This window comes from Salmo trutta, chromosome 12, assembly GCF_901001165.1.
Source record: "Salmo trutta chromosome 12, fSalTru1.1, whole genome shotgun sequence".
In the NCBI taxonomy this organism is placed as follows: Eukaryota; Metazoa; Chordata; class Actinopteri; order Salmoniformes; family Salmonidae; genus Salmo; species Salmo trutta.
Genome location: NC_042968.1, coordinates 76,543,707 through 76,570,828, shown reverse-complemented (window position 1 = coordinate 76,570,828; position 27,122 = coordinate 76,543,707). Strand labels below are relative to the sequence as shown.

The 27,122-nt window shown below is 43.9% G+C and overlaps 1 protein-coding gene across 2 annotated transcripts; it reads left to right on the top strand.

Annotated features, from left to right (window-relative positions):
* The first annotated feature begins 107 nt into the window (after positions 1-107).
* LOC115204207 (calsenilin-like) lies at positions 108-27,122 on the top strand. 2 transcript variants are annotated; one of them, XM_029769593.1, is made up of 9 exons: positions 108-183; positions 4,898-5,078; positions 22,055-22,179; positions 23,035-23,104; positions 25,588-25,658; positions 25,746-25,853; positions 26,121-26,225; positions 26,471-26,533; positions 26,822-27,122. In XM_029769593.1, exons 1-9 carry the CDS (start codon positions 178-180, stop codon positions 26,867-26,869), a joined length of 777 nt encoding a protein of 258 aa, XP_029625453.1. In that variant the 5' UTR covers positions 108-177; the 3' UTR covers positions 26,870-27,122. The 2 variants fall into 2 exon arrangements, with proteins under 2 accessions (XP_029625453.1, XP_029625452.1); XM_029769592.1 differs by lacking the exons at positions 108-183; positions 4,898-5,078 and adding exons at positions 21,102-21,269; positions 21,619-21,621.

Sequence of the window (27,122 nt, the reverse complement as noted above, 5' to 3'; positions counted from 1 at the left end):
TCTCTCTCTCTCTCTCTCTCTCTCTCTCTCTCTCTCTCTCTGTGCTTTGAAATGCGCAAGTTTATATCTCACAAGGTTACCACTTACATCTAGATCCTCAGAACAAAAAGTGCGCGCGACTAATGAACGCCTCAGAGCGGTTTACTGTAAAGAGCAAGATATCAACACAATAACGCCATGCAGGTAAATTGAAACGATAACATGTATATTTTGTTGTGTTTGTTTTAATTGTTGGAATAGCCTAAACAAACTGCTGTGGAGTTTTGAGTTCAGTACGAGGCAGACCTGCTGAATCCATGCCCACGTCATTCGTGGAATAACAGTTATGGCAGAAAATAATCATTGAGTTATTGCAAAACATGTCATACAGTGGACAAATAAATACATCCATTCAATTGTTATTATATTTTTTAATATTTTAATGTGAGTGTTGTTGAATCAGTCAAATGAAACAGTAACCAACTGCCATGGAAAATATGTCATGTCAGTTACTTGGTGTCACTGATATTGTACCTGCTCTGACCACGATTCTATGTCATTTTGTGACAATGGCTCGGCGCAACTTAATGATAGTAATTCTTACCATCTGCAGTATTGTATGTCGCTATCTTAGCAACAACAACAGTAATAATAATAATAATTAGGTGGGTGCTTATATTTGTCCTATTTCACACATGTACAACTGCGTATTATATGCATGTGTGAATTGGAAATGTTTTTTGTTGTTGTTGCATATCCCAACTCCCCCTGAAACACCCTTGGAGAGTGGGGTCACGGCCAGGGTCTTGTTCATTTTGATTATTATCCCAACTCCCCCTGAAACACCCTTGGAGAGTGGGGTCACGGCCAGGGTCTTGTTCATTTTGATTATTATCCCAACTCCCCCTGAAACACCCTTGGAGAGTGGGGTCACGGTCAGGGTCTTGTTCATTTTGATTATTATCCCAACTCCCCCTGAAACACCCTTGGAGAGTGGGGTCACAGCCAAGGTGTTAGTTTAAAGCGGTAATCAGCAGTTTAATTAATTTTAAAGCATACTCCCCGCCTGTTTCGATAACAAACTGAGGGATGGGGCTGGAGAAACTTAACCACTCTCACAGACAGGGCTCTGGATGCAAGGACTGACCATCAATGATATAAAAAATATAATTTTAACTGTGTTTTGAGGCTATATGGCGTTTGTTTACATTTACTTTGTTTACAAACATTGTAGTAAAACCAGCTTCTATTTTGGGTTCTGATGGGGTACAACAGTTGAACTAAGATCATGAGAAATGTATAAGTTATATTCTTCAATAATCAACGGGTACATATCACAATTTATGTAACTGCAGATTGCCCCTTTAACTGTGTTGTAACCATGTACTACTAAATTATGTGTATCAATTTCAGGCAGGCAATTACTATAAATGTTTTAAAGTTAAGCCATTGTCCAAAGGCAAGCATTCAGATATAATGTAATGTATTTAATCAACTAATGGTGTCCATATTGATATATAAAGTGACTGACTGTTCAACCCATTGTAGAGATTGTGCTAGACAGCTTTTTATGAGTGCAATAGTTGAGTGTGTTGAGTGAAGTGCTGAGCATTCTGTCAGATACAGTATGTAGACATCACTCATTGCTGCTGCAGCTCCAGCTGGAATTTGACCATGTGTTCTGCAGTTGCCTCCCTGTTTGGAGTCGTACATAAGACGACATGTTGGAAAAGCTCAATGTGTTACTTGTTGGACTGGAAAATATGTACAAGAATGGAGCTGAAATGTTCTCTTGCTTTGAAAGAAAAACAAGTGAGGGAGTAGTCCCCCCCCCAACCCCCACCCCCTTATACAACACACACACAGCGATGGTAAACAATTTTTTGGCATACACTCATGTCTTGGGACCGTCCGCCCAACAAAACCAATGAGGGAGCATTATGATCTAACCATTTTCAATGTAGTTGTCTCAGTCTGTACTGTAATGTATTTAGACTCTGAGAGACACAGTGCATGTGCGATACAGTGCACAGAGATACAATATACTAATAGTGTTCTGTGATACAGTGCATCCCTCTGTGACAATAATCAGCTGAGTCCCAGCTGTCCATGCAGCAAGGCATTACAGGCATGATTGAACCCTAGAGGCTCTGTGATTTACCACCCAGCAGCACTGTACCCTAAAACCTCTCAACTGCCAGTCCCTTTCTCAGGAAATAACACAATACCAGAATGGATAGCTACAATTGCTTGAGTTAGGAAATATGGGCTTTTGTAATGTAAAAACTATAAGTCCACACAATACAGTAGTTGAGGGAACCCTGGGGCCTATAGATCCAAGCAGGGGCTTTCATACATTGTGATTGCAGACGCAGAGGGCAATTTGATAAGATTCAAATGTAACCACACTGTAACTTAAATTGAATTGTTCATTGAACATTTCATCCAGGCAAATAAAAGAGAGGTCCTTTTTTGTAGGTCCGGGTTGCGGACCCGACTGTTTTCAATACTGAATATTGCCAACCCAGACCTTCCTGAGACATTGTGCAATATACGTCCATTGCGCTGCACACAATTTAAACTAGTCTTGAATGATGCATTCCAAAATATACCAGAGATAAGGGACTGTTGATTTCACTCTCAGTTAATCTCTTTCCGTAATATGGCAATTAAGGAGAATGATAGGCTCAATTAAAGATGTTGCAGAACTGGTGTAATTCAAGTACAACTCCCTTCTTCCCAGTTTCCCTGATGTTGCTATGGCAATCAAGCTGTTTTTACCATCCCTGTAACTGTTGCTTCTACAGAGAGAGTGTTTTCTCAACTAAAACTCATAAAGAACTACCTAAGAATCATTAGGCTCCCGGTCTGATATGTGCTTTTGAACACCTGAACACCTGTAAGTCATTGCACTGGCACCGTCGTAGCCTTGACCACAGCATTTGTACACTCATATCCCCTTATACTTTCAATCAGTACATTTTTTTCCTTCACTTTTTCAGTCACATTCCTGAAGCACTTACCTTCCTAGTACATATGGAAATTAAAAAGGTTTATGAATGACTTTTTGGAGGGTTACTGTCAAAATGATTTATTAAATGTAAAACAAAATAGACATTGATGACAGCGCATGGGCCCCCAGAGTTTGCGGGGACTGCGGGGGTGTCCAGTACGCCAGTTATCTCTTGTCCCAGAGCTGTTGTTTTCAACCCTCTATCTCCCTCTACCCACCCTCTCTCTCTCTCTCCCAGAAGAGGACTGCCCACCCCTCAGAGCCTAGTTCCTCTCTAGTTTTCTTCCTAGGTTCCTGCCTTTGTAGGGAGTTGTTCCTTGCCACCGTGCTTCTACATCTGCATTGCTTGCTCTTTTGGGGTTTTAGGCTGGGTTTCTGTATAAGCACCTTGTGACATCTGCTGATGTAAAAATGGCTTTATAAATACATTTAATTATATGTCCTGGTGTTCAACACATGGCCAGTACTCATCCCCACCCTGATGCTGATCTTATGTTGATGCTGTTTTTCTGAGTTTTTCAATGCTCTGTGTGCCTTGGCTCCCTTTCACATTCAAATAGGAGAGGAAGAGATGATGAGGGGGCTGGGTATCTCCCTCGATACTTTGCTCCATTCTCTCTTCAAACACTGTAACAAAACAAGAATCCACGCCACGCGGCCACACGCATACATACACACACACACAAAAACACACACATGGCCCCTGGAATAGACTAAAATGAACAGCTTTGTATGCTTAACACCTCACGGCACAATGACTCTCCCCTATTTGACCTATATACTGTAGTTTGTGTGTATGCATTGATATGTAGGCTACGTGTGCCTTTTACATTTTTTATGTAGTTCTGTTCTTGAGCTGTTCTTGTCTATTGATGTTCTGTATTATGTCATGCTTCATGTTTTGGGGAACCCCAGGAATCGTAGCTGCTGCTTTTGCAACAGCTAATGGGGATCCTACTAAAATACCAAATACCAATAAGTTATTTGGAGGTTTTTAATAGCGTCCTTAAAATGTTTGTTTTAACTCCAAGGACAGATGGAAATTCATTTCCTTAGGCATTAATCACGCAAACAATTTTATTTTTTATTGTGACGAGCCATCAGTGAGTTTCGAACCTATAATCTTCTGTTCTCTATCCATGGAATTAGTCCACTGTGCCACAAGGATGGAGCTGCATGTTTTTTAATGAAGAATTTCCGTTCTCAGAGCGTTAATAAAACCTCCCAGGAAAACTTTCAAGGAAACAGAGTAAAATGTTCTCAGAACCTCCCTGAAACCTAAAAATAAACAGAACAGGAGAAATTCAAAACGTATTAAAAAAAAACGTTCACTTTTACCGGTCAGGAAACGTATGGCTTCGTTACTACAACCAATGTCAAACCAAAAACACACGTTCCCACAACTTTCAAGGAACCGAATGCACTACTGAATACATAGTAGGTTTTCCTCCATTCAGTCGGGGTTGATGCTACCTCTTTCCTTCTCTATTATTTTCTTCATCCTACAACCCATCCTCCTCTTATCTCAGTCACAGCATCCTGTATTACCAGCCTCCTGCCTCCCTTGTTTTATCACTCTTTCTTCTAACTTCTAATGAAACATTGTTGCTAGGTAATGTGTAGGTGGCAAGTTGAAGGAATTGACAACTGAAGTCTGCTTAGGAATGGCTGATTTTAAGCCGGGTGGGGTTCTTTGCACAATTGTGTTTCTATTTTGAAATCATGTTCTCTTCCTCCCTCTCTGTCCAGCCCATGATTTCTCCTCTGTGTATTCACTAACCCTTCTGTACCAACAACCCTCTCTGAAGTATACTAACACCTATTTTGTGTCTGTACTAACAGTCCTTTCTGTAGTGTCCTTCCCCCTTTCTCTGTCATCTGTTAACCCAGTTCTATGTCCCCCAGGCTGATGGGAAGGGGGTGGACAGTGGCCTCCTGCCTGATGCCAACGGGACAGAGCTCAGCCCGGGAGGACAGAGGGGGGACAGAGGGAAATGGCAGAAGCCGCGGATCAGTCGAAAATCTCTGATGAAGTGCTGTCTCATCAAATGGATCATCGACAGCACAACACATGCACAGGGGCCAGGTAGGTATGGGACAGAGCAGAACTAACTACCCAACTAACTACTGTAACTAATATGAGGCTCAGTCATCCCAGCACAGTGTTGTATGTGTCCTACCCTGTTTGGGATAGCTGGGGTGGAATGAAGATGAAGGCGGAGTAGAGGGGGAGGAGATGCAGTATTTCAATCCCCTGGCCTATACTACTGATTACATTATTTCTGATGCATCTACCCTATCTTATAGGACTATATTTCAAACTCTATCTTCTCTCTCTCTCTCTCTCTCGCTGTCTCTCAGTTGACTTCAGTATACCAGCCAATCAATCTATCAATAAATCTCTATTCATTCTAGCTCCCTCCACAGTCCCAGTAAACTGATTGCTGTAGGGTTACTGCTGAGTTTGTTCCTGTAAGCTCTTCCAATCTCTCCTTTCATAAATCTTTTGAATGGTCTTTTTTAAATGTTTTATTGTTTACTATTTATTTTTCTCTCAATTCTTACAAAAGGTTTTAGGAGGCATTTATACTGAACAAAAATATAAACACAACATGTAAAGTGTTGATCCTATGTTTCATGAGCTTAAATAAAATATCCCAGAAATGTTCCAGATGCACAAAAAGCTTCTTTCTCAAAACATTTTGGCACAAATTTCTTTACATCCCTGTTAGTGAGCATTTCTCCTTTGCCAAGATAATCTATCCACCTGACAGGTGTGGCATATCAAGAAGCTGATTAAACTGCATGATCATTACACAGGTGCACCTTGTGCTGGGGACAATAAAAGGCCACTCTAAAATGTGCAGTTTTGTCACACAACATAATACTACAGATGTCTCAAGTTTTAAGGGAGCGTACAATTGGCATTCTGACTGCAGGAATGTCCACCAAAGCTGTTGCCAGATAATTGAATGTTAATTTCTTTACCATAAATGTCATTTTAGAGATTTGGCAGTATGTCCAACAGGCTTCACAACCTTTGACCACGTGTAACCATGCCAGCCCAGGGCCTCCACATCTGGCTTCTTAACCTGCAGGATCGTCTTAGACCAGCCACCCGGACAGCTGATGAAACTGCAGGTTTGTACAACCAAAGAATTTATGCCCAAACTGTTAGAAACCGTCTCAGGGAAGTTCATCTGCGTGCAAGTCGTCCACACCAGGGTCTTGACCTGACTGCAGTTTGGCATCGTAACCGACTTCAGTGGGCAAATGCTGACCACTGGCATGCTGGAGAAGTGTGCTTTTCACGGATGAAACCCGGTTTCAACTATATTGGGCAGATGGCGTTGTGTGGGCAAGCTGTTTGCTGATGTCAACAGTGTGAACAGAGTGCCCCATGGTGGCTGTGGGGTTATGGTAGGGGCAGGTATAAGCTACGAACAACGAACCCAATTGCATTTTATCAATGGCAGTTTGAATGCACAGAGATACCGTGATGAGAACCTGAGCCCATTGTCATGCCATTCATCTGCCACCACCACCTCGTGTTTCAGAATGATAATGCATGGCCCCATGTCACAAGGATCTGTACACAATTCCTGGTAGCTGAAAATGTCCCAGTTCTTCCGTGGCCTGCATACTCACCAGACATGTCACCAATTGAACTCTGGATCGACCTGTACGACAGCGTGTTCCAGTACGGACCGATACCCAACAACATCGCAGAGGCATTGAAGAGGAGTTGGACAACATTCCACAAGCCACAATCAACAGCATGATCAACTCTATGCAAAGGACATGTGTCGCACTCCATGAGGACAAATGGTGGTCACACCAGATACTGACTGCTTTTCTGATCCACGCCCCTACCTTTGTGACCTAATTTATTTATTTCTGTTGACTGATTTCCTTATATGAGCTGTAACTCAGTAAAAACTTTGAAATTATAGCATGTTGCGTTTATATTTTTGTTCAGTGTAGAAAGCTTAAAAATATTATTGAAATAAAAATACCAGTGTTAACAGTAATCTCTCAACAGATAGAGAAAAGATGCCTCCTGACAGAGACTATAGCCAGTCATTTTGTCAATTGAACTTGTTCAATTATCGATGATTTTCGATTCAAAGCCTTTGTGGATTATTTCGTTTTAGATCATTTCCATACCCTTAACAAGTACAACACATGCAAATAGAGAGACATCCAAGGCTATGTAAAATATTGTTAAATAAATAGAGATGTTGAAGAAAGAATATGTTTTTCACTTTTCTATCCAGCACCTGAACTAGTTGGATGTGCATATTTTTCCTTTTTCATGGGTTGAAGCATGAGCTGAATATGGAGGAAATAGTATAGTGCCTGTTGCTGCTTATACCCCGTTTGCTCTCATTTTCTCTGCCTATCTAAATTATTGACATTGCCCTTCTGTGCGTGCAGACTAGGGTTAACATCTGCACGTGCACTCACCAGAGCTAAGAGACCCTTACCCATTCTCTACCCCCAAACCCCCGTCCCGCCCCCAAATTAACCCCTTCGTCGCCCTTCTGCCCTGCCTCAACTCATCCTACTCCAGTAAGGAACCCCAAATACAACCATGTCTAGGGATTTACATCTGCTGTATGACAGTAGAAGTACTCTCTATGCACACCAGATGGTACTCTCTCTCTCTGGTAGTCTCAGAACTATTCAGAATTGTTTAAGTGATAGAGTGAGAGACTGAGAGGGGAGAGAGAGAGGGGAGAGAGAGTTTGTCATCATTGTCATCCTACAAGAAACATGGTATAAAGGAGACGGACCCACTGGCTGCCCTCTAGGTTACAGAGAGCTAGTAGTCCATCCACCAAACTACCAGGTGTGAAACAGGGAAGAAACTCAGGAGGTATGCTAATTTGGAAGAAAGCAGACCTAACCGACTCTATTAAATTAGTCAAAACAGGAACATTTTACATCTGGATAGAAATTATCACATTAAGCACATTATGTTTGTCTATTGTTGTGACTTATTAAATGAAGATCAGATCAAATTTGATGACCAATTTATGCGGAAATCCAGGTAATTCCAAAGGGTTCACATACTTTTTCTTGACACTGTACAGTCGATGGTAGGCTTTGAGGGGACCCCTATGGTAGGTACACCTATAGCTCATCTCTTGGCAGTAGTACTGTAGGCTACTTTATCACTGACCTCAACTCAGTCTCTTAGAGCATTCACAGTCAGTCCACTGACACCCCTATCAGATCACAACAAAATCACACTCTACTTGAACAGAGCTATGCTCAATCATGAGGCATCAAAGCCAAAGGAACTAAATAATATTAAGAAATGCTATAGATTGAAGGAAAATAGTGTGGAAATCTACCAAAAAAACATTTACTCAACAACAAATTCAATCCCTTCAAGACAATTTCCTGGACAAAAGGTTTCACTGAAATAGTGAAGGTGTAAACTTGACAGTAGAAATCCTAAAAAGTATAATTTGACCTCTTAGCTTCCCTAGCAAATCTAGAAATTTCAAGCAGACAACCTAAGAAAATTGACAAAATTGACAAATGGTTTGATGAAGAATGAAAAAACCCAAGAAAGAAATTGAGAAACTTATCCAACAAAAAACATAGAGACCCAAAAAACTTGAGCCTATGCCTTCAATATGGTGAATCACTAAAACAATACAGAAATACACTACGGAAAAAGAAGGAACAGCACGTTAGAAATCAGATCAATGTAGTTGAAGAATCCATAGAATCTAACCACTTCTGAGAAAATTGTAAAACTCCAAACAAACAACACAAAGAGTTATCTATCCAAACGGAGATGTATGGATAAACCACTTCTCCAATGGTTTTGGCTCTATAACAAAGAACAAACAGCAAAAACATATACATGATCAAATACAAATCTTAGAATCAGCTATTAAAGACTGGAGAATCCAGTGGGTTCTGGTAATTACATAATTGCGTCAACAGCAACCTTGGAAAAATCCTCTGCGTGATCATTAACAGCAGACTCGTACATTTCCTCAGCAAAAACAGTTTACTGAGCAAATGTCAAATTGGCTTTTTACCAAATTACTGTACGACAGACCACGTATTCATCCTACACACCCTAATTGACAAACAAAGCAAAACAAAGGCAAATTATTTTTATGCTTTGTTGATTTTTTAAAAAAAGCCTTCGACTCAATTTGGTATGAGGGCCTGCTATACAAATTGATGGAAAGTGGTGTTGGGGGAAAAACATACAACATTATAAAATCCTTGTACACAAACAGCAGGTGTGTGGTTAAAATTGGGAAAAAACACATTTCTTTCCACAGGACCAGAGTGTGAGACACTTTAATGCAAAATATTTGTTATTGTGAAACAAACAAAACACAGAAAACTTAAGCATGCATAACTATTCACCCCCCCAAAGTCAATACTTTGTACACCCACCTTTTGCAGCAATTATACCTGCAAGTCTCTTGGGGTATGTCTCTATAAGCTTGGCACATCTAGCCACTGGGATTTTTGCTCATTCTTCAAGGCAAAACTGCTCCAGCTCCTTCAAGTTGGATGGGTTCTGCTGGTGTACAGCAATCTTTAAGTCATACCACAGATTCTCAATTGGATTGAGGTCTGGGCCTTGACTAGGCCATTACAAGACATTTAAATGTTTCCCCTTAAACCACTCAAGTGTTGCTTTAGCAGTATGCTTAGGGCCATTGTCCTACTGGAAGGTGTACCTCCATCCCAGTCTCAAATCTCAGGAAGACTGAAACAGGTTTCCCTCAAGAATTTCACTGTATTTAGAGCCATCCATTTCCCAGTCCCTGTTGATGAAAAACATCCCCACAGGATGGTGTTCTTGGGGTGTTCTCTTGCACCAGACAGAGCGTTTTCCTTGTTGGCCAAAAAGCTACATTTTAGTCTCATTTGACCAGAGTACCTTCTTCCATATGTTTGGGGAGTCTCCCACATGCCTTTTGGCAAACACCAAATGTGTTTGCTTATTTTTTTTCTTTAAGCAATGGCTTTTTTTCTGGCCACTCTTCCGTAAAGTCCAGCTCTGTGTAGTGTACAGCTTAAAGTGGTCCTATGGACAGATACTCCAATCTCCACTGTAGAGCTTTGCAGCTCCTTCAGGGTTATCTTTGGTCTCTTTGTTTCCTCTCTGATTAATGCCCTCCTTGCCTGGTTCATGGCTTTTGGTGGGTGGCCCTCTCTTGGCAGGTTTGTTGTGGTTAAATGTTTTAATAATGGATTTAATGGTGCTCCGTGGGATGTTCAAAGTTTCTGATATTTTTTTATAACCCAACCCTGATCTGTACTTCTCCACAACTTTGTCCCTGACCTGTTTGGAGAGCTCCTTGGTCTTCATGGTGCCGCTTGTGTAGTGGTCTGGGTGTAGCTGGTGCAGAGGAGTCAGGCGTAGGATGGCAGAGATGAGTAACACAAGTAACTTTACTCAAATATTCCAATAACATGTCGTAATACCGAGCCCACAATAACGGACCGAACATACATAAAACAATCACGCACAAAAACCATGTAGAAAACAGAGGATTAAATAATGAACATGTAATTGGGGAATTGAAACCAGGTGTGTAAAACAAAGACAAAACAAATGGAAAATGAATCGGCAATGGCTAGAAGGCCGGTGACGTCGACAGCCGAACGCTGCACGAACAAGGAGAGGGACCGACTTCGGCGGAAGTCGTGACAGCTTGCTTGCTGGTGCCCCTTGCTTAGTGGTGTTGCAGACTCTGGGGCCTTTCAGAACAGGTGTATATATACTGAGATCATGTGACAGATCATGTGACACTTAAATAAAGTCCACCTGTGTGCAATCTAACTAATTATGTGACTTCTGAAGGTAATTGGTTGCACCAGATCTTATTTAGGGGCTTCCCAGCATAGGGGGTGAATACATAGGCACGCACCAGTTTTCCGTTTTTTTTAAACAAGTAATTTTTTTTATTTCACTTCACCGATTTGGACTATTTTGTGTATGTCCATTACATGAAATCCAAAATAAAAATCCATTTACATTACAGGTTGTAATGCAACAAAATAGGAAAAATGCCAAGGGGGATGAATACTTTTGCAAGGCACTGTATCGTCATAATATGACATTTGAAATGTCTTTATTGTTTTGGAATTTTGTGAGTGTAATGTTTACTGTTAATTTTTTTTCACTTTTGTTTATTATCTATTTCACTTGCTTTATCAATGTAAACATATGTTTCCTATGCCAATAAAGCTATCACAACTTCTGCCGAAGTCGATGCCCCTCCTTGTTCAGGTGGTGCTCGGCGGTCGACGTCACCAGTCTTCTAGCCATCATTGATCAATTTTTCATTTTCCATTGGTTTTGTCTTGTCTTCCTACACACCTGGTTCCAATCCCATTCATTACATGTTGTGTATTTAACCCTCTGTTTCCCCTCATGTCCTTGTCAGAGATTGTTTGTTGTTATGTGCTCGTGTATTTGTATTGGTGCACGACGGGTTATTTTACCCATGTTATTTTATTATGTACGTTGGTTTTTGGAGTTTTTCATCTTAATTAAACTACTCCAGTTACACCAAGTTGGTTTCTCCTGCGCCTGACTTCCCTGCCACCTACACAAACAATAATGACAGAATCTCTGACCAAAAGTATGAAGTCAGCAGGAGAAGATACCCCAGACATGGAGGTGGAGGAGCACGTCCAGGAGCATGCGAAGAAGCTTCACCATCTGTGCGCTGCCATGCATCGCGTTGTCCAGAATATGGACCGCTGGGAGAGACAGGGAGTTCTTCCAGCACCTCCACCAGCCCAACCGGGGTCTATACTGAGCGCCCCTTTTCAACCTGAACCCGGTGGAATCCGTCTATCCATGCCTCAGGGGTACGACGGAAGTACTGCCAGCTGCCAGGGTTTCCTCCTCCAATTAGACCTTTATCTGGCCACGGTCCACCCAGTTCCATCAGACCGTGAGAAGAGTTTCGCCCTCGTCTCATGCCTCACTGGGAGAGCCCTGGAATGGGCCAGCGCTGTGTGTGGAGGAGGAGATGCGGCATTGGACCGTTATGAGGAGTTCACCCGCCGTTTTCGGGCAGTCTTCGACCACCCGAGGGCAGAGCGGTGGGTGAGCGCCTCTACCAGCTGAGGCAGGAGACGAGGAGCGTCCAGGATTTTGCCCTGGAGTTCAGGATCCTGGCAGCCGGTGCAGGATGGAATCACAGGGCCCTGATCGACCATTACCGCCGCAGTCTGCGTGAGGACGTCCGTCGGGAGCTGGCCTGCAGAGACACCACCCTCACCTTCGACCAGCTGGTGGACCTGTCCATCCGGCTGGATAACTTGCTGGCTGCTCGCGGACGTCCAGATCGGGGTCTGGTGGTTCCATCCTCCCGCACCCCCTCTCCTATACCCATGGAGCTGGGAGGGTGCACAGGGAGACTGGAGGGGGTTCCCGCTCGTGCACCATCTGTGACCGCAGATGGCACCATTCTCATCCAGAGCCCTCTGTTGCCCATATATTTGTGTCTGTCACTTTTCCTGATTTTCCCCCACGTTCCCAGCATAAGGCGCTAGTAGATTCAGGCGCGGCTGGGAATTTTATTGATCAAGCATTTGCTCATAGTTTAGGGATCCCCATTGTACCCGTGGATGTGCCTTTCCCAGTTCACACCTTAGATAGTCGACCAATAGGGTCAGTGTTTATCAGGGAGGCCACAGCTCCTTTGAGTATGGTGACGCAGGGGGGTCACAAGGAAAAGATTTGTATTTCCTTATTGACACTCCTGGGTATCCCGTGGTGCTAGGTCTACCTTGGTTAACTTGTTATAACCACACTTTTTCTTGGCCACAGAGGGCTCTCACAGGGTGTTCGCGAGAGTGCTCAGGTAGGTGTGTAGGGGTTTCCGTTGGTGCTACTACGGTGGAAAGTCCAGACCAGGTCTCTACCGTGCGCATTCCCCCCGAATATGCCAATTTGGCTCTCGCCTTCTGTAAAAAGGCGGCGACTCAATTACTACCCCATCGACAGGGGAATTGTGCGATAAATCTCATGGTAGACGCTGCACTTCCCAGGAGTCACGTGTATCCCCTATCGCAAGCGGAGACGGTGGCTATGGAGACATCTGTCTCCCAATCCCTGCGCCAGGGGTACATTCGGTCCTCCATTTCACCCATCTCCTCGAGTTTCTTTTTTGTGAAGAAGAAGGATGGAGGTCTGCGTCCGTGCATTGATTATCGAGGTCTCAATAAAATCACGGTGGGGTACAGTTACCCGCTACCTCTGATCGCCACGGCGATTGAGTTAATGCATGGGGCGCGCTTCTTCACCAAACTGGATCTCAGGAGTGCGTACAACCTGGTGCGTATCCGAGAGGGAGACGAGTGGAAGACAGCATTTAGTACCACCTCAGGGCATTATTAGTACCTCGTCATGCCGTACGGGTTGAAGAATGCTTCATCAGTCTTCCAATCTTTTGTAGACGAGATTTTCAGGGACCTGCACGGGCAGGGTGTAGTGGTGTATATCGATTACATTCTGATATACTCCACTACACGCGCCGAGCATGTGTCCCTGCTGCGCAGAGTGCTTGGTCGCCTGTTGGAGCATGACCTGTATGTCAAGGCTGAGAAATGCCTGTTCTTTCAACAGTCCGTCTCCTTCTTAGGGTATCGCCTATCCACGTCAGGAGGGGAGATGGAAAGTAACCGCATTGCAGCCATGCGTAATTGGCCGACCTCCACCACGGTGAAGGAGGTGCAGCGATTTTTAGGGTTTGCCAATTACTACCGGAGGTTTATCCAGGGTTTTGGTCAGGTAGCTGCTCCCATTACCTCACTGCTGAAGGGGGGCCCGGTGCACTTGCAGTGGTCGGCTGGGGCGGACAGGGCTTTTAGGCAACTGAAGGCTCTGTTTACCTTGGCTCCTGTTTTGGCTCATCCGGATCCCTCTTTGCAATTGATTGTGGAGGTGGACGCGTCTGAGGCTGGGATAGGAGCTGTGCTCTCTCAGCGCTCGGGTACGCCACCTAAGCTCCGCCCCTGTGCCTTCTTCTCTAAGAAGCTCAGCCCAGCGGAGCAAAACTATGATGTGGGGGACCGAGAGCTGTTGGCTGTCGTCAAGGCTTTGAAGGCGTGGAGACATTGGCTTGAGGGGGCTAAACACCCTTTTCTCATCTGGACTGACCACCGCAATCTGGAGTACATCCGGGAGGCGAGGAGACCGAATCCACGCCAGACAAGGTGGGCCATGTTTTTCACCCGTTTTGTGTTTACCCTCTCTTACAGACCAGGCTCCCAGAACGTTAAGGCAGACGCACTGTCCCGACTGTATGACACAGAGGAGCGGTCCATAGATCCCACTTTCATAATCACAGCCTCTTATTTGGTGGCACAGGTAGTGTGGGAGCTGGACGCGGACATTGAGCGGGTGTCACGTGCAGAGCCCGTTCCCCCTTAGTGTCCAGCTGGGCGTCTGTACGTTCCGTCTGCTGTCCGCGACCGATTGATCTACTGGGCCCACATGTCACCCTCCTCTGGTCATCCTGGGATCGGTCGGACGATGCGCTGTCTCAGTGGGAGGTACTGGTGGCCCACTTTAGCTAAGGACGTGAGGGTTTATGTTTCCTCCTGCTCAGTGTGCACCCAGTGCAAGGCTCCTAGACACCTACCCAGAGGTAAGTTACAACCCTTACCGTTCCACAACGGCCTTGGTCACACTTGTCAGTGGATTTCCTAACCGATCTTCCACCTTCTCATGGTAACACCACGATCCTGGTCGTTGTGGATTGTTTTTCTAAGTCCTGTCATCTCCTCCCTTTGCCCGGTCTCCCTACGGCCCTACAGACTGTGGAGGCTCTGTTTACACATGTCTTCCGGCACTACGGGGTGCCTGAGGATATAGTGTCTGATCGGGGTCCCCAGTTTACATCAAGGGTCTGGAAGGCGTTCATGGAACGTCTGGGTGTCTCGTTCAGCCTTACCTCAGGTTTTTACCCTGAGAGTAACGGGCAGGTGGAGAGAGTTAACCAGGACGTGGGTAGGTTTCTGAGGTCTTATTGCCAGGACCGGCCGGGGGAATCGGGCGGCGTTCGTGCCCTGGGCAGAGATGGCCCAGAACTCTCTCCGCCACTCCTCCACTAACCTCTCTCCCTTTCAGTGTGTGTTGGGGTATCAGCTGATGCCCTTGGCATCAGAGTCAGACCGAGGCTCCTGCGGTGGACGACTGGTTCCGGCGCGCGGAGGAAACCTGGGACACCGCTCACGTCCACCTTCAGCGCGCCATATGGTGCCAGAAAGTTGCCGCAGACCATCACCGCAGTGAGATCCCGGTGTTCGCACCGGGGGACAGGGTCTGGCTCTCAACCCGAAACCTGCACCTCCGCCTGCCCTGCCGGAAGCTGGGTCCGCGGTTTGTGGGGCCGTTTAAAGTCCTGAGGAGAGTGAACAAGGTATGTTATAGGTTAAAGCTTCCCCCCCATTACCGCATTAACCCCTCATTCCATGTGTCTCTCCTCAGGCCGGTGGTGGCTGGCCCGCTCCAGGAGGCAGAGATGCGGGAGGTTCCTCTGCCCTCTCAATGTCCATTGAGGGGGCCCCGGCGTACTCCGTTCGATCCATCCTGGATTCGAGACGTCGGGCGAGGGGCCTTCAGTACCTCGTGGACTGGGTTCCGGTGGAGGATGTGTTAGATCCTTCCCTGCTGCGAGAGTTCCATCGTCTCCATCCGGATCGCCCTGCACTTCGTCCTCCGGGTCGTCCCCGAAGCCGGTGTCGACACGCTGCTGGAGCCGCGCATTGGGGGAGGAGAGGGGGGGGTACTGTCACGACTTCTGCCGAAGTCGATGCCCCTCCTTGTTCAGGTGGTGCTCGGCGTTCGACGTCACCGGTCTTCTAGCCATCGTTTATCCATTTTTCATTTTCCATTGGTTTTGTCTTGTCTTCCTACACACCTGGTTCCAATCCCATTCATCATTTGTTGTGTATTTAACCCTCTGTTTCCCCTCATGTCCTTGTCAGAAATTGTTTGTTATGTGCTCGTGTATTTGTATTGGTGTGCGACGGGTTATTTTACCCATGTTATTTTATTTATGTACGTTGGTTTTGGGAGTTTTTTTTATCTTAATTAAAATACTCCAGTTACACCAAGTTGGTTTCTCCTGCGCCTGACTTCCCTGCCACCTACACACACGACAACGACAAAAGCCCCTAAAATTGAAATTGAATTGAGACAGTAATCCTGTAATCGTTTGGGACTACGGCCTTAATGCTGCTCTCATTACAGTTGTTAATGTTTGATCCGAAGAGTATGTTAATGCCGATATGCCATCAACCTCTGTCTTTCATGTAAGATCGATCAGCACTTTGTACTGCTGTCTTTGTTTCAAGGCCGTGTTATTTTATACACACTACGTAGCTGCTGCTCAAACTGCCACTTCCTTTACTTTCTCTCTTTACTCACCCTCTTCTGAACCATGATGATGTAGCCTATGTCTCCTCATATGTTAACCAACACCATCCCATCTCTACTAACTGCTTTTTCGCTTCTCAATGATTATGCAAGTACCGCAGGAGTAGGCTACCAAGCTGTTCCACCTCTGTGCAGCCTAATGTTATAGGCAGATGAGCATGTGTATCTGGACAGGTAACCAAAGTCTGACAATAGTCAAGTTCATTTTGCATCGCCCGGCACCCGGTGTGCTATTATTCCTTATGTCGTTTGTCAACTACTGCTTTAGACTGCCTACTATTTGTGATGATAATCTTCATAGTTATGCTGCCATATCTGAGCGAGAGTTGACGAAAAAAGACCTAGCCAATGTTTGCAATGATTATGAGAGACTGCCTGTCTCTGTCTTGCTTGAAATAAACTACCTTTGTTTTGTGCTTATGTTTGCAATACTGTTACAACACACAACAAAGTTGGTACGGACATGTCGATCGTGTCTTTTGTGTACAACATGATAGCTGCATGTAGCCTAACACCCCTCCTGAAAAAATAACATGAAATCGTGCTTGAGGCATAGAATTTTTTGTTAGAATATGTCGACCATATCTTTAGTGTAGAGAAGCAGGACAAAAGTAACACTTTTAGTTTTGTTCCTAATTACTCAGAGATCAATAGAGCTAGATACACCATATTTTATGACAAACAACTTATATATTTGCCTCTACCATTAGGAATTGTAATTTCATTTCTAGGGTAAATAAGTTGAAATGAAATAGGCAGAACAGAACTACTGCCACGTTACTTTTGTCCCTTCCGGTGGGGCGGGAGTAACACAGCCTTGGGATGGAAGTGACAGCTGGCGAGAAGTGCACAATGTTTATCTCATTGCCATGTTTCTGGTTTGTAACGCTTGTTACTTTCAACAAATGAACTATAAACCATCATTTCATGTTTGTGTCGATTTGAATAATTAATCCTATAGGTTCGAAATGTATGAAAATGAACCATGCATCAACATTGTAATGTTACCCAAGCACAATATTTTGCCTTCCAATATGAATCAGACTAAAATGGATCACATAATAGCTACATTAACCATCATTTTCTCATCTCACTTTAATATGAATGTAGTAGGAGATGTTTTTCACCATTTTCAATGATTATTTATGCTTAGCTGAACCAATTAGGTGCACTCTAGCGGTCCTTGTCATGCTCACTCCTCGTGTCTTGATAAAATAAACGGCTTTATTCTCTTCACAAACAGCAAACTCATCATGCTTATCACATTTCCATGGCTTTACATAAGGTATTTGACCTCCAGAATCATAAATATATTTTTAACCACTAACCTGCATATAAAAGCTTGTGAGAAGCTGATCTATCAAGTCAATTGATTAAGGCATAATTCTAATGATGTCATATATAATTTTTATACATTCAGTCACTATTTTGCTAACATGATAAAAGCAATATGAACTAGAAGAGACAATGGCCTGTGCATACATTTTTATTTTATTTTATTCCCAGTCATCAGTTTACATTGTGTTGATGTAATTTCACCCAGGCTAACACCCAAGACTAGCTAGCATGATACTTGAAACCTATGCTGTCATTTAGTAACTAGATAGGATAAGAAAATGACATGTTTGGAACCTTACACAACTCTACAACCAAAAAACACTTTAAGTCTGTTTTAGCTCAAAACCACTTTTTGTTGATAACTCGGTGAAACATGGTCGGACTGGGCTGTTGTTTTGCAGGGAGGTCGTCCTCCACATTAGGAATGCACTGACCTCACTGTGCATCATTCTAGCTTCTGTGTTACATGACAAAATGGGCATTACTTTCGCACCGTGTTACTTTAATCCCTGCTCTCCCCTACAACATAAAGTTTCCCCCTCCATGTCAATGAGGGGGAAGCGGCAGTGGTTGTAGAGTTGTGTTTAGTTGTTTAAGGTTCCAAACATGTCATTTTCTTATCCTATCTAGTTACTAAATGACAGCATAGGTTTCAAGTATCATGCTAGCTAGTCTTGGGTGTTAGCCTGGGTGAAATTACATCAACACAATAAGCTAAGGACCCTGGGACTAAACACCTCCCTCTGCAACTGGATCCTGGACTTCCTAACGGACCGCCCCCAGGTGGTAAGGGTAGGTAACAACACATCCCCCACTCTGATTTTCATCACAGGGGCCCCTCAGGGGTGCGTGCTCAGGCCCCTCCTGAACTCCCTGTTCACTCATAACTGCACGGCCAGGCACGACTCCAACACCATCATTAAATTTGCCGATGACACAACCGTAGTAGGCCTGATCACCGACAACAACGAGACAGCCTATAGGGAGGGGACCTGGCCGTGTGGTGCCAGGACAACAACCTCTCCCTCAACGTGATCAAGACAAAGGAGATGATTGTAGACTACAGGAAAGGGAGGACATAGCACGCCCCCATTCTCATCGACGGGGCCGCAGTGGAGCAGGTTGAGAGCTTCAAGTTCCTTGGTGTCCACATCACCAACAAACTAACATGGTCCAAGCACACCATGACAGTCGTGAAGCGGGCACGACAAAACCTATTCCCCCTCAGGAGACTGAAAAGATTTGGCATGGGTCTTCAGATCCTCAAAAAGTTCTACAGATGCACCATCGAGAGCATCCTGACTGGTTGCATCACTGCCTGGTACTACAGAGTGTGAACGGCCCAGTACATTACTGGGGCCAAGCTTCCTGCCATCCAGGACCTCCATACCAGGCTGTGTCAGAGGAAGGCCCTGAAAATTGTCAAAGACTCCAGCCACACTAGTCATAGACTGTTCTCTCTGCAACCACACGGCAAGCGGTACCGGAGCACCAAGTCTAAGTCCAAGAGGCTTCTAAACAGCTTCTACCCCCAAGTCATAAGACTCCTGAACATCTAGTCAAATGGCTACCCAGACTACTCACATTGCCCCCCCTCCCCTCTCCACACCACTGCCACTCTCTGTTGTCATCTATGCATAGTCACTTTAATTAACTCTACCTCCATGTACATACTACCTCAACTAACCGGTGCCCCTGCACGTTGACTCTGTACCGGCACCCCCCTGTATATATTATTTTTTACTGCTCCTCTTTAATTACTTGTTACTTTTATCTCTTATTCTTATCTGTATCTTTTTAAACTGCACTGTTGGTTAGCGGCTCGTAAGTAAGCATTTCACTGTAAAGTCTACACCTGTTGTATTCGGCTCATGTGACTAATAACATTTGATTTGATTTGAAATTATAAACACAGGCTCAGTTGTGGGACGGGCCTCAGACTGTCTCCTCAGTGCAGTGGTCAGTGCTGCTTAAGTGTTTTCCCTATAGTATTCACAAGGTGCAGCACCTTTATGTGCAGCATCTCTGGGCACTTAGAAGAGAGAGTCAAGTGACTAACTCCATCTAAATCTCTCTCTCTCTCTTTGGCAAAATGCATTTCTGGCCTGTTCCCATTCCAGTCCTAAGACCAGCATTTTGCATCTCAATGATTGATTTATCCCCCCCTGCCCCCTCTCTCAGCTCCTGCTTAAACTCACTCCATTAAGATGTGCACACTCATCAGTTATGAACTCTACCCATCTTCGTCTCTTCTCTTTGTCTTGTTTACGACCTCACAGTCATGCACACTACCACAACTAATAGTGTTGGTGGATTGTAAATTAATGGAGAGCATTGTTGCTAAAACTTGACAAAAACTTAAAGAGGAATAGGATGGGAAAAACCTTAGGGCACTCTGTCTACCTCCCCTCTTCCCCCTATTTAAAGTCCCTTGATATTAGTTTGTTGAATTAGAAACACAATGTGAGGTTTCTTTGTGAATCCACCCAGTGTTATGTTTGATGCGAGTCTGCCTTTTTGTGCTATATGTGTCAATGGGAGGTAGACACATGCAGCGCCACACAGGGCAGGGCAGACTCCTTCACTCTAAGTGCTGCTGGTCATATTCCAGCCATCAGCGGATGTGGATCAATGCCTGGTTTACAGCTTTACATCATCCTTAAAATGCCTGGGCAAACAAGGAAACGCTCAGACGGTCAATCAGAAACTATTAGTAAAAAACACACATCATCCCTCTGGACTCGCTGCCCTCCTCCCCCCTCTCTCATCTTTCTCGCTCACTCAAACCGGAGACTGCACTAGAGGGAGAATTCCTGTCTTGATGGACCTGTGGGACGGACTTACCCAAAAAGGGAGACACAGGGGGTTCAGCCCTTAACTGGGACAGAATGTTTACTACAGAGGATACTTCACAAAGGATGTAGAGATTTGGGAGATGAGGAATTAAGTAGTATACCTTTGTTGTTTTTTTTACTTAAAACCATGCACTGGACCTGGATTTAGAGGGACTTTTGGAAGACAAAATATTATCAACAAATTCACCTTTTTGCCTTCGCTGGAGATCAAGGGGTTAAATGAATGGCAGCTGAAACAGAGTGACTGTTACTGGATCTTTACCTTGTTCACCCACGAAGAGCATCGTCACTTGCAGATTTCACCTGCTTTAACAGTGTGTGTGGGTGGGAGGATGGGGGGAGTAAAGAGTGACCAATATATTTCAGTGTTTGCAGCTATTTTTTAGGCATCTTCTTCAATTGTTTGATAGGATGTTTTTTAGACCCTCACGTACAGCAGCAAACATGTGTAAAGTTATGGAATACACATCCTATATGTTCAGGGCTGGCCAATAGAAAGCATATAAAGGTTCTTACTCAAATCAATCAGCCATGGTGCTGGATGGCATGGAACTGATTGCAATTACTGTAGTCATTAGCCTGTTTTTTGTAATGTTCAAGCAGTTTGGTGTCTGGGAGCCCTTGTCATTAGATGGTAAGTAACAGGGACAGACTCCCCAGTCTCTTTTCTGATCAAGGCCATCATATTCCTCACAGATAGACATAAGCTATTTGTACTGTGTTGTTGATAGTTGAAGCTACGTGATTTCACTGTTGTCAACTTATGAGAGACATCTGGCTTCCACTGCATATCAAGACAAAATGCCTCAAAACATGAAGGTCTCATGTCTTATTACTGATAGATAGAAATAGAAAAGACAACACTGTGGCCACCTGACTTAACCTGATTGTATGTGTTTCTCCCTTTCTCACCTCCTCACTTCCCTATACTTTTCAATCTCTTCCTCTCCCTATTCCTCTCTCTGGTTGTTTGTATATCATAGATGGTGAGCACACACACAGTAGTAACTCCATGTATTCTTCATTTCCTTTGTCTTGATTATGTATGTTTTAATCTGTGCCCCACTCTCTCATTATATATATATATATTGTCTCTCTGAGGGTTGCTTGTCTTCCACTCATCATCCTCTCTTACTTTATTATCCATCATCTTTTTGTTTTAAAAATGTTATTGTACACCATTGTCATCCAATCCCATTTCTGTTACCCACCACACAAATGTCTCTCCCTCCCAATTTCTTCCAATTATCCCCACATCTTCCTCTCCCGATTTCAACATTTCTCATCCATTCCTGTCCTATTTTTGCCTCTCCCTGAATCCGCATTCTCCTCTCCCTTTCACCTCTCCACTTCTCCCGACATTCCTTCCTTTCCCTGGGTTGTCCTCCTCTCCCTCTCTCCCTCTCCTCTCTCAAACAGAGAGTAGTGACTGTGAATTGGAGCTTTCTACTGTTCGTCACCAGCCCGAAGGCTTAGAAGAGCTCCAGGCCCAGACCCAGTTTACCAGGAAAGAGCTGCAGTCGCTCTACAGAGGCTTCAAAAATGTGCGACTGGGACTTGGCTGGGCTTAGAGCACCGAGTGGGAGTGGGGTGGTTAAATAAAAATTGTCAGGGACTTGAAGGACTGCAAAGATATCATCTCACAATATGTTTTACATACTTACATAGCTACATACATTTACACAGATATTTACACACGCTACAAGCCGTTTAGACATACAGGTAACTGCCAAAATAATGGAAACACTTGAGTAAAGGAGGGATACAACGTATATTGAAAGCAGGTGCTTCCACACAGGTGTGGTTCCTGAGTTAATTGAGCAGTTAACATCCAATCATGCTTAGGGTCCTGTATAAAAATGATGGGCAGGCCATTATTTTGCCCATTATTCTGGCAGCCATGGCTATGCCTCCATTGGATAACAATGCCCCCATCCATAGTGCACGAGTGGTTACTGGATGATTTGATGAGCATGAAAATTAAGTAAAGCATATGCCATGGCCGTCTCAGTCACCAGTTTTAAACCCCATTGAACACTTATTGGAGATTCTGGAGCAGTGCCTGAGACAGCGTTTTCCATCACCATCAACAAAACATCAAATTATGGAATTTCTCACAGAAGAATGGTGTCACATTCATCCAATAGTGTTCCAGACACTAATAAGAATCTATGCCAAGGTGCATTGAAGCTGTTCTGACTCATGGTGGACCAATGCCCTATTAAGATACTTTATGTTGGTGTTTCCTTTATTTTGGCAGTTACCTGCATATTAGCCATTTACAAGCCGTTAGACACACCTATTTTCACAGATATTTAACTACATTTAAACATGCGTACAATACATACAAGTTAAGTAAGACAAACCTATTCTAGATATTTTCATTTCTCTCTGAACAGGAGTGTCCTAGCGGACTGGTGGATGAGGAGACATTCAAGACCATCTATTCACAGTTCTTCCCCCAGGGAGGTAGGATTCTCTCCCCTCAAGAGATGCAAGGGAGGCACCATGGTTGATAGCAGATGGGTGGGAGACGCCCTTTTAACAGCCCCTACTGTTATCAGCAATTTCAACCTGGACTCAGGGGTAGACGTAACATAGTAAATGTATATCTGTGACACTCAAATGAGTATGATATGTTTTGTATGGTATTAATTTGTGGATGTCCATCATCCATTTCATATGAAATGTTACGAATTACAATTCATATGATTTGTTATGAATTGCAATTTGTGCAATATGTTACAAATTTGCAACACATATGACATGTTGTGGCTAATGTTAGCAAGGTGGCTAGATAGATCAAGTTAGTTAGGCTAGGTGTTAGGGTTAGGGGTTAAGGTTAAGGTTAGAGTTAAGGTTAATAGTTATGTTAGCTAACATGCTAAGTAGTTGCAAGTAGCTAAGAAGAAGTAAGTAGTTGCAAAGTTGCTTATTAGCTAAAGTGCTATAGTTGCCCGTGACGCCTTTGGATTGCTAGACTTTTGCATTATATGCCCACCCATCCTCCCCAACCAACCTCATTTTTGGCTTAAGTAACAATACCCAATGTAACATATCATACTAATTTGAGTGTCACAGATTTACATTGACTATATTATGTATTTGAGGGCAGGCTGGCTATTTCAATGGACTGTTATTTGATAGAGCATTGTCTTACTGTTTTTGAATGAAAATTTGATCAGTAGATGCAAGATTCTGACAACTCAGAACCTCATCGATTGATATATACAGTGCATTTGGAAAGTATTCAGACCCCTTGACTTTTTCCACATTTTATTACTTTACAGCCTTATTCTAAAATGTATTAAATATGTTTTCCCCTCATCAATCTACAAACAATAACCCATAATGATGAAGTAAAAGCAGGTTTGTAGAAATTTGGGGAAATGTATCAAATAAAAAAAACACAAATATCACATTTACATAAGTATAAAGACCATTGACTCAGTACTTTGTTGAAGCACCTTTGGCAGAGATTGCAGCCTCGAGTCTTCTTGGGTATGATGCTACAAGCTTGTTACACCTGTATTTGGGGAATTTTTCCCACTCTTCTCTGCAGATCCTCTCAAGCTCTGTCAGGTTGGATAGGGAGCGTCACTGCACAGCTATTTTCAGGTCTCTCCAGAGATGTTTGATCGGGTTCAAGTCGGGCTCCGGCTAGGCCACTCAAGGACATTCAGAGACTTGTCCCGAAGCCACTCCTGCGTTGTCTTGGCTGTGTGCTTAGCGTCGTTGTCCTGTTGGAAGGTAAACATTCGCCCCAGCTCTGGACCAGGTTTTCATCAAGGATTTCTATATACTTTGCTCCATTCATCTTCCCCTCAATCCTGACTAGTCTCCCAGTCGGTGCCACTGAAAAACATCCCCACAGCATGATGCTGCCACCACCATGCTTCACTGTAAGGATGGCCCCAGGTTTCCTCCAGGCGTGACGCTTGGCATTCAGGCTAAAGATTTCAATCTTGGTATCATCAGACCAGTGAATCTTGTTTCTCATGGTCTGAGAGTCCTTTAGGTGCCTTTTGGCAAACTCCAAGCAGGCTGTCATGTGCCTTTTACTGAGGAGTGGTTTCCATTTGGCCACTCTACCATAAAGGCCTGGTGGGGTGCTGCAGAGATTGCTGTCCTTCTGGAAGGTTCTTCCATCTCCACAAAGGAACTCTGGAGCTCTGTCAGAGTGACAGAGTTCGGGTTCTTAGTCACCTCCCTGACCAAGGCCCTTGTCCACCGATTGCTCAGTCTGGCCAGACGGCCAGCTCTAGGAAGAGTCTTGATGGTTCCAAACGTCTTCCATTTAAGAATGATGGAGGCCACTGTGGTCTTGGGGACCTTCAATGCTGCAGACATTTTTTGGTCCCCTTCCCCAGATCTGTGCCTCGACACATTCCTGTCTCCGAGCTCTACGGACAATTCCTTCGACCTCATGGCTTGGTTTTTACTCTGACATACACTGTCAACTGTGGGACCTTATATAGACAGGTGTGCCTTTCCAAATTATGTCTAATCAATTGAATTTACCACAGGTGGACTCCAATCAAGTTGTAGAAACATGTCAAGGATGATCAATGGAAACAGGATGAACCTGAGCTCAATTTTCAGTCTCATAGCAAAGGATCTGAATGCTTATGTAAACAAGGCATTTCTGTTTTTTATTTTTAATAAATGATGAAAAAATTCTAAAAACTTGTTTTTGCTTTGTCATTATGGGGTATTGTGTGTAGATTAATGAGAAAAAATATTTTATCCATTTTAGAATTAGGCTGTAACTTAACAAAATGTGGAAAAAGTCAAGGGGTCTGAATTCTTTCCGAATGCACTGTAGATGCTTTAAAGACTGACCCATTTCACCCTGAGCAACCGTCAAAATGGATGAAAGTGAAAAGTGAATAAATAACCAACTGTCATCCACTCTACCTGATGTTAACTACATTATTGGTATCACTTCTCAGATGCCACCACATATGCACATTTCCTGTTCAACGCTTTTGACATGGACAGAAATGGCTCTATCCGTTTTGAGGTAAGCAAAGCTCCTTTAAAGTAAGGTAATTTCTTCTCTCGCATAAAACCTTCCTTAACAATCCATCTTAACCCCCCTCCCCTCCAGGACTTTGTGATTGGACTATCTGTACTGCTCAGAGGTTCAGAAACAGAAAAACTCCGGTGGGCCTTCAATCTGTATGATATCAACAAGGATGGCTGCATCACCAAGGAGGTACAGTGGAAGGCTGTGCCTTCAAACTTTCCTGTCTGTTGCGTAGAGAGAGTTCTACTGCTAGACGTAACACTGCAGACATAGCACTGACTGATGACTGTGTGTGTGTGCGTGCAAATGTGCGTCCATGTGTTTGTGTGTGTGCATCTGTGTGCGTGTGTGTGTTATGTGTGTGTGTGTTATGTGTGTGTGTGTGTGTGTGTGTGTGTGTGTGTGTGTGTGTGTGTGTGTGTGTGTGTGTGTGTGTGTGTGTGCACCTGTGTACAGGAGATGTTGGCCATAATGACGTCCATCTATGACATGATGGGCAGGTATACCTCTCCCAGTGTACGAGATGATGATCCATCTGAGCATGTGGACAAGTTCTTTCAGGTACATAAACCCCCCCAGTGTATAACCCCCTCCCATGTCTGACATCTTACATGTTGTTTAACACCTTCTGTGCTTCTGTTTGTATTGTCTCTGTCCTAAGGCTTTATTGATTGGTTATTGGTTGATGAGAACTCTGGTCGGTTTTAATTTTCACAACCTTAAAGCTTCACATTGTGTCACTGTGGAGGTTAGTAGTACTGTACGGTATGTAATCATACAAGATCTTTAATGGCCACCTTTTTCAGAAAATGGATCGGAACAGAGACGGGGTGGTGACCATTGATGAGTTCATAGAGACCTGTCAGAAGGTAAACACATTCTCCACAATCTTTACTGGCGAAAATATGTACCTGATGTCAAAAATGCCAGGACAAGCCACTGGCTATTGCATGGTTTTAACTTGCCTGGCTAACATTCCAGGTATTCCTGTAGTTGGTAGACAGCAAGTTCTGTCAGCTTTGTCTTACAGAACCTGCACAACATGTCAGAGGAGCACAAAACGTATGAAAAGCTAAGAACAGTACTGCCATATGTCGTGTTCAATTGACATTGTGTCCAAAACAACATATTCCTTAACTCTTAATTTCTCTCACCAGGATGAAGATATCATGGCCTCCATAAAGCTCTTTGAGAATGTAATCTAGGTCTAGGAATTGACAAAGAACACAGATATATGTCAAGATGACCTTTAATTGATTCCAATAGCAGACCCTACAAGCCCCTCCGTACTTTACCCCTCACCGTTGGATAATAGAAGATTATTTACACACATCAAAATGAGGACAGTAAACACTTAGCAGGGGGCATAGGGAAACGTGACTCTAAACGTTTGACTCCACTATGTATGGGAAAACAATCCCTAAAAATGGTCATGCTGACAGTTCTACTTTCCTAACC